Source organism: Medicago truncatula, chromosome 3, assembly GCF_003473485.1.
Source record: "Medicago truncatula cultivar Jemalong A17 chromosome 3, MtrunA17r5.0-ANR, whole genome shotgun sequence".
In the NCBI taxonomy this organism is placed as follows: Eukaryota; Viridiplantae; Streptophyta; class Magnoliopsida; order Fabales; family Fabaceae; genus Medicago; species Medicago truncatula.
Window position 1 is genome coordinate 15,562,739 of NC_053044.1, and position 8,967 is coordinate 15,571,705.

The 8,967-nt window shown below is 36.3% G+C and overlaps 1 protein-coding gene across 1 annotated transcript; it reads left to right on the top strand.

Annotated features, from left to right (window-relative positions):
- The first annotated feature begins 6,329 nt into the window (after positions 1 to 6,329).
- On the top strand, positions 6,330 to 8,284 carry LOC120579513 (ankyrin repeat-containing protein BDA1). Its single transcript, XM_039831925.1, has 2 exons — positions 6,330 to 7,305; positions 8,250 to 8,284. Exons 1-2 carry the CDS (start codon positions 6,330 to 6,332, stop codon positions 8,282 to 8,284), a joined length of 1,011 nt encoding a protein of 336 aa, XP_039687859.1.
- The last annotated feature ends 683 nt before the right edge of the window (positions 8,285 to 8,967 follow it).

The following is an 8,967-nucleotide window of genomic DNA, read 5'->3' on the forward strand; positions in this document are numbered from 1 at the left end:
TGGTACAGGTACTATTGGTAATTCCTCCATCTCAATAAATAATGTGTGGCTTGTAGATGGTCTGAAGCATAACCTATTGAGCATTAGTCAATTTTGTGACAATGGGTATGATGTCATGTTCAGTAAGACTAACTGCACACTAGTTAACAAGGATGACAAATCCATTACATTTAAGGGAAAGAGAGTTGAGAATGTCTATAAGATTAATTTCTCTGATCTAGCTGATGAGAAGGTAGTTTGCCTTCTGTCAATGAATGATAAAAAGTGGGTATGGCATAGAAGGTTGGGACATGCTAATTGGAGATTAATTTCTAAAATTAGCAAGTTACAACTTGTCAAAGGATTGCCTAACATTGATTATCATTCAGATGCACTTTGTGGTGCATGTCAGAAAGGGAAAATTGTGAAAAGTACTTTCAAATCCAAAGACATTGTATCAACCTCCAGACCCTTAGAATTACTCCATATTGATCTTTTTGGACTAGTTAACACTGCATCCTTATATGGAAGTAAATATGGATTAGTCGTTGTTGATGATTACAGCAGATGGACTTGGGTAAAATTCATTAAAAGTAAAGATTATGCATGTGAAGTGTTTAGCAGCTTCTGCACTCAAATACAGTCTGAAAAAGAATTAAAAATTTTGAGAGTCAGAAGTGATCATGGTGGAGAATTTGAAAATGAGCCATTTGAATCTTTTTGTGAAAAATGTAACACCCCGTTTTCCCAACATCAAAATTTCTTTAAAAACATAGCATTTATCAGAGTAGCATCATAAAAAACGGGATATCACATATAACATAATCCAAGACGGTTAAATAATGATTTAACATAATATTCTTAACATTGCAGCGGAATTTAGTTCGTAATCCATAAATCGGTTTTGGCACGCAGGCCTCATCATAATTCTTAAAAGAAATCAGTTCATAGTCATAAATAGCATAAAAGTCACGTAATAGAATGAAGCATGCATAATTCATAAAGCCCCATCCCGTTACGTATCAGAGCGACCTAGAAGACACAGTGAAGGCAAGGCCACTCACGACGGAAACAGCACACTAAGCTCGGTCACCTGCACGTTACCCACGGTCGAGGTAACATTCAAACAGAAGGGGTGAGATTTCATAACAGATTAACATTAAACAATGCAATTAAGAATCATAAGTTAACAACATGGTCATTTCATTAATTAACTTTGCATAATTGCTAAACTTTTAACACGTAACCATGTATCCATTAATTAGGGATAACATAACATAATCAATAAGCACGTATCACGTAATCACATATTCAATCATTATCAACAAGGCATCTTAATCATGACAATGTGACAATGCTCCTAGACTCCATATATGCATGTGGTACCAATCGTCATCATAAGTATTAATATACTTTTATCGTGCGGAGGACAAAGCTCCTATAAAACGTGCGGAGGACAAAGCTCCTAATTTTCGTGGTGAGGACAAAGCTCAATGTTATGCTATGCATGGACACATATGAACAAAACAACGTAATCGACTTATCAACATGCATCCAATAATTTGGAGCTAAACTTCATCATATACTTATGCACTTAGTTAAACAACGGAAGCAGCATAAACAGATCACATAGACAAAATGATATCATTATATCAATAGCACATAAATTACATCATTATCAAGTTTTCATATCTTGCATGAATGTACAATACATTAGTTCATGTCCATTAAATATCAGCACAACTTAAACAACTCTACAGGCTGCATTAAACGTCTCCACTAGGTCTCAATACCAATTAGGGGTTCACTCTTGATCAACACATGCGACACAGATCGCACAAACACTCAAGCAACTACATTCTGGTTGTACTCGCGAGGCGAGAGTACTTACTCGCCATGGCGAGTAACACTAATCTCCCAAACTGATGTTGTTCTGGGTTCAATCCTGTCCTAAAATCATTCCTAATCATCTCTAGGTATGTCTAGGCACTTAAAGGCACTCAAGGTCCAACTAAAAAGTCGAAAATACAACATAAGACATGCACTCTGCCTAAGCTCGCGAGGCGAGGAGGGGTTGCTCGCCATGGCGAGTTGGACCAAACAACTCGCGAGGCGAAGGAAAGGCTCGCGTGGCGAGCGATGAAGATCATCACTCGCGAGGCGAGGATCTTAGCTCGCCGTGGCGAGCGATGAATGTCGCTACGGCCAGGCTTCCTAAAATCACAAAATTCCGACGTTTCACATGGTTCTAAGCTTGGTTTTGGTTCCAGAATTCATCCTAAACATATTCTAAGGTTACAGGGCAATTCTTACATCAATCTAAACAAGTTTTACCGTTTATTCTCAAATTTTAGGGTTTTGACCTAATTCCAAAACTTCACTAAATCAATCCTAACTTCGTCAACTAATCATCAGAATTACAGAGGTTAATGCTACTGAGTTATTAGTCCCACCCTTACCTGGTTATGAAGAAATCGCAGCTCTCTCTATGCTCTTCTCCCTTCTAAGCTTTTTCTCCCTTTTCCAAAAGTTTTCACGTACAATGAGTTTCTAAAATATTAGGTCTTCTCCTATTTATACCTCTTTCTAATAACTTATCTTATCTCACTTTCTCCCCCAAAACTATCTAAAATATCAAAACAGCCCTCAACTAAATATTTTTCAAATCTTTATTTTATTTAACAATAAAATAAATCTCATATCATAATCAAATCCTTCAATACTCATAACTTAACACGTCATCGATCAAATCATCAAAATCACCACAATTTATCAAAACATATCAAAATCATACATATATTATATAAATATAATATAATCACCTAAACTCGATTAAATAACGATTAAACGAAAGTGGGCGTTACAAAAAACATGGGATTCTCCATGAATTTTCTTCTCCTAGAACTCCACAACAAAATGGGGTTGTAGAGAGAAAGAACAGAACTTTACAAGAAATGGCCAGAACCATGATCCATGAAAACAATTTAGCTAAACATTTCTGGGCAGAAGCAGTTAATACTTCGTGTTATATTCAAAATAGGATCTATATCAGACCTATGTTGGAGAAAACTGCATATGAACTTTTTAGAGGAAGAAGACCCAATATCTCTTACTTTCATCAGTTTGGATGTACTTGTTACATTCTAAACACTAAAGACTATCTGAAGAAATTTGATGCCAAGGCTCAAAGAGGAAACTTTTTAGGTTACTCTGAAAGGTCAAAAGCATACAGAGTGTATAATTCAGAAACACATTGTGTTGAAGAATCCATGCACGTTAAATTTGATGATAGAGAACCTGGAAGTAAAACTCCAGAGCAAAGTGAAAGTAATGCAGGTACAACTGATTCTGAAGATGCATCAGAATCTGATCAACCTTCTGATACTGAAAAGAATTCAGAAGCTGAATCAAGTCTAGAAGCTGAACCTATTCCAGAAGCTGAGTCAATTTCAGAAGCAGAACCTAGTCCAGTAGTACAGAATGAAAATGCTTCTGAGGACATTCAAGATAACACTCAGCATGTGGTTCAACCAAAATTCAAACACAGATCTTCACATCCTGAGGAGCTAATCATTGGAAGCAAGGACAGTCCTAGGAGTACAAGATCTCACTTCAGACAAGAAGAATCTGTGATAGGATTGCTTTCAATAATTGAGCCTAAAACTGTTGAAGAAGCTCTCTCAGATGATGGATGGATACTAGCTATGCAAGAAGAGTTAAATCAGTTTCAAAGGAATGATGTGTGGGATCTGGTACCCAAACCTTATCAGAAGAACATTATTGGAACAAAATGGGTATTCAGAAACAAGCTGAATGAACAAGGAGAGGTAACCAGAAACAAAGCTAGACTTGTTGCACAAGGATCCAGTCAACAAGAAGGCATTGATTATACTGAAACATTTGCTCCAGTTGCAAGATTGGAAGCAATCAGGTTACTTATATCCTACGCAGTTAATCATGGCATAATATTATATCAAATGGATGTCAAGAGTGCTTTTCTTAATGGTGTCATTGAAGAAGAAGTGTATGTCAAACAACCTCCTGGATTTGAGGATCTTAAGCATCCTGGTCATGTTTATAAACTTAAGAAATCACTATATGGCTTGAAACAAGCTCCCAGAGCTTGGTATCATAGACTAAGTAATTTCTTAATTAAAAATGATTTTAAAAGAGGACAAGTTGACACAACACTCTTCATAAGGACTCTTAAGAAAGACATTCTGATTGTGCAAATATATGTTGATGATATAATATTTGGTTCTATTAATGCATCTCTTTGCAAGGAATTTTCTAAGTTAATGCAGGATGAATTTGAAATGAGCATGATGGGAGAATTAAAGTTCTTTCTTGGAATTCAAATCAACCAAAGCAAAGAAGGAGTATATGTTCATCAAACAAAATATACAAAGGAGCTTCTGAAGAAGTTCAAGCTAGAAGATTGTAAAGTGATGAACACTCCAATGCATCCAACCTGCACCTTAAGCAAAGAAGATACTGGAACTATAGTAGACCAGAAGCTATACAGAGGTATGATTGGTTCTCTGTTATACCTCACTGCATCTAGACCTGATATTTTATTCAGTGTATGCTTGTGTGCAAGATTTCAATCAGATCCTAGAGAATCTCATTTAACTGCAGTTAAAAGAATCTTCAAGTATCTAAAAGGAACAACTAATCTTGGACTCCTGTATAGGAAATCCCTATATTACAAGTTGATTGGATTCTGTGATGCTGATTATGCTGGTGACAGGATTGAAAGAAAATCAACCAGTGGAAATTGTCAATTCCTGGGAGAGAATCTGATATCCTGGGCAAGCAAAAGACAAGCAACTATTGCTATGTCTACAGCAGAATACATTTCAGCTGCAAGTTGTTTTACACAACTACTTTGGATGAAACATCAGTTGGAAGATTATCAGATTAATGCTAACAGTATTCCCATTTTTTGTGATAATACTGCTGCTATTTGTTTGTCAAAGAATCCAATTCTACATTCTAGAGCCAAGCATATTGAGATCAAACATCACTTTATCAGAGACTATGTTCAAAAAGGAATTTTAGATATACAATTCATTGATACTGAGCATCAATGGGCTGATATATTTACAAAGCCTTTATCTGTTGAAAGATCACTACAAGAAAAACTGCAAATTGCAACACTTCATCTGCGACCCTTACTTTGCAACTGCCTCAAAGTGCATTTTTGCAACATTGTTGCGGCTGTTAGCATGAACCGTCGCAGATTTTTTTGGTTAATTAATTAGAAGGCGCGTTATATATTTTCATTCCCCGCTTTACCAAATTTTCGTTCCCCCCTTTCTTTCTCACTTTCCCAAACTCGCAAACTCACTCCTTTCTCCATCTCCATCTCCATCGCCAACTCACTCCTCACCAACTCACTCCATCTCCATCGCCAACTCACTCCTCACCAACTCACTCCATCGCAAACTCACCCATCTCCATCGTTCACCCTTCGTACTCACTCTTCACCAACTCACTCGCTCCTCACCCCTTCTTCTTCCTTGTTATGGCTGCAACCAACTCAATCGATCTCACACTCCAAACCTAGACACTCGATTCAGATTTGTCTCCTTCCCAAACCCTAACCTAGCTTTGAATCGGTCCAATCGGTTCTACAATCGGTCCAATAGCTGATTCATATTCTTCTCACACCCAATATTGCTCAGATTCCAACTCACTCAGTCCCCAATCCATCACCATTGATTTTATTGCTCTGAAAGGTTAGTGAATTACCTTTGCTAAATTGATTTTATTGCTGCTAATTTGTGATTTAAAATTTTAGGGTTTCTGATTTGGGTTTTTTGATTTATGTAATCCTTCACCTTTGCTTTAAGTTTTTGATTCAGAAAATTTGATTTGGGTTCTTCTGGTACAGTGAAAATTGTTTTAAGTTAACATGTTTTAAGTTAGTTATGTAATCCTTCACCTTTACTGGTTTTTAGCCCTGAATCGTTAGTATATTATTTGTTACACCGCTTACCGTATCGGCAAATCTACATCTCTATTTCTTTTGTCGTTAGTGGGGATTGGAGTATCGGTTTGTTTTGTCGTTAGTATATTATTTGAATCCCGCTTACTGAGGGATTGCTTGGTGCGTTAATTTTGTCGTTAGTGGGGTTGGGAGTATCGGTTTCGTCTGCTGTGCAGTGATGTTTCAGCAATGGCTTTACGGTTCTGGAAGGTGTGCCTGTGATGTAAGCATGTTTTGTTTGGCTTTTGCTGTCATTTTCTGGTGTGGGCTGCTTGTAGATGGGTTAGGCGCTGCTGTAGCAGTATATGAATCAATTATGCTCAATTATCTTTGAATTCTATTACATATCGCTGCATCTATGGGTCACCTTCATTTTGCCACTGAGATTATGACGTTGAAACCTTCGTTTGCTTTAAAGCTAAATCCGCAAGGATTCAGCCCCATCCATCTCGCTATGCAAAATGACCAAAAACAGATGGTGTATCGCTTTGTAAAAATCAACAAAGACCTTGTTAGAGGTATAGGACGAGACGGCTTAACTCCTCTTCATTTTGCAAGCCAAATTGGTGAGGTTGATCTTTTAGCTCACTTTCTCTTCTCGTGTCCAGAATCCATTGAAGATTGGACTGTGAGGTGCGAGACCCCACTGCATATTGCTATTAAGAATGAACAATTTGAGTCCTTTCAAGTGCTTGTTGGGTGGCTCGAAAAAAATAAACGGAGGGGCGCTAAAGAGCTGAAGAGTAGAATATTAAACGAGAGGGATGAGGCAGGAAACACAATTTTACACATTGCAGCACTAAGTAGTGAACCACTGGTAGTGCAGGAGCTTCTATCATTGGTAAAGACTAAAATAAATTTGCACAAAAAGAATTTGGAGAATAAAACAGCATTGGACATAGCAAGCATTCCAGAGATCAAGAGTATATTATTCAGTGCTGGGTCAAAACCAAGCTTAGAAGTCACAGATGCTCCCTCACCTGCACATTGGCTTAGGTCAAAGACCACACTTATGGATAAATTCTTCTCTCAGAACCTTTTTAGTAGAACTAACATAACAGGGGAGGAACGTAACGCTTGGTTAGTAGTTGCGACTCTTATTGCAACTACCATGTACGAATCAACTCTGAGTCCCCCTGGTGGAGTTTATCAGATTAGTGCTGATGACAATAATTTGAACATCACTTCCTCCAATTCTACTATTTCTACCCTAAAAAATGTTGGGAAATCTGTCTTGTCTAAAACTGATTTCACGACGTTTTCAGTTTTGAATATGTTTTCCTTTTTCATGTCATTTCTAACAATAATTATTATGACACCAACTCGGGAGCCAGGTATTTTTGTGTACCCTGCAATGTTCTTTTTTCTCATGTGTTATATGACTTCCATGTCTGAGATATCCCCCGCAAGTGTCGACCCCATGAATGCTCAAGCGACTTTCGTTTTTACTTCTCAAATGTTTGGTTTTGTTATAATTATGAAGATCACACTTAAAAGTTAAAACTATGATGTAAAAGGAGTTAAAACCTTGTGGATCAGAGATAGATCACTAATTAGATCTGCAACTCAAACCAGTACTGCTGGCCGAATTCAAAGACTACTGTATCAACGTCAATTTCTAAATTTTCATTTTGATTGTTTTCATTTGTTTTTGTTCAATTTTAGGAAATTGTGAGTCAGTGTATTAAATATTTCAATCATTTCTTGTACTATTTTATTGAATTTATGTCTCTATTAAATATGGTTTTGAAGAAGGTTGATTATTCAAGATGAAATGTGTTTTTTCTTCTAGCTTTGTGCTTTTCGTAAGAAACAATGACGAATTTTCATTAAAATTAATGTTGAAATTTCTACCATACTCCACCTATATTATTGATGTCAGTGGATTAACGTAACGACGAATGAGTGTTTTAGTCTTGAAATTTCTACCATACTCCACCTATGTTTGTATTTTTTAATAAATAGTTGTTAATAGCTACTATTTTTAATTACGGCACATGTTAGACAAACCCATAAATTTATGCTCAATTATCTTTGAATTCTATTAGTCTTTTAATGTTTAGCAACTCATAGAGTTATTGTTCTAGTAAAAAATAAAGTCAAGAACTACTTTGAATAACAAGTTAATTTATTCCTGAGCACTAGGTTAGGAGGCATGTCACATTCTGTTAGGTGCTGCTGCTACCAATTCAATCAACTTTGATTGAATTGCTTTGGTACGCTGTACTACTTTCTTTTAATTTGTTTTAATTAAAGTTCATGTTGTTGCTTCTGTTAGGTTCTGCTGCTATCAATTCAATCAACTTTGATTGAATTGCTTTGGTACGCTGTACTACTTCACGCTGTAATGGTCATTGTCGCAGCTGCTCTTTTATTTATTTTTTAAGTTGCTATCTGATAACAGGTTCAGTTCTTTCGTTATTTATTAGGTTTCTATTTAGTATGAACTCAGTAGAAGTAAATTTAGTGTTTGATTTACTTATGTCTGAGTAGTCTAACTTGTGCCTACTTTTGTGTAGCTCTCTGTGACTCGATGGAATGATGTTCCTCAACCGGTGGGGCAATCTGCTAAATTGTTAGCAAATTATTTGGGCCAATTGGCAAGGCAATTTAATGATTTCCCGATAATTGGCAAGGCAATTTAAAGATGGGATGCTGCAATTTTAAAGAAAAAGAAAACTGAGTTTTATAATAGCAAAGTAAAGGTACAATTGATACACATTTGAATATATATGATTTTTTTTGTTTTTTGTGTTAACTAACAATTTGCTTTTTTATGTTTATGTTGTAAGTCAAAGTTTGTTGTTGATGATGATGGAGACCATAAAAAATATGTTATCTCTAGCCTTGGAAAGAAATGGAGGGATGGAAAGTCTCGATTGTTTAATAAACATTACAAATGGGAACTCACATTAGAGGAGAATCTCAAAAATAGTCCAAGTTTTATTCACCCAGATCATTGGGCTGTTTTTGTCAATTTTAGGAGGAAGGCTGAA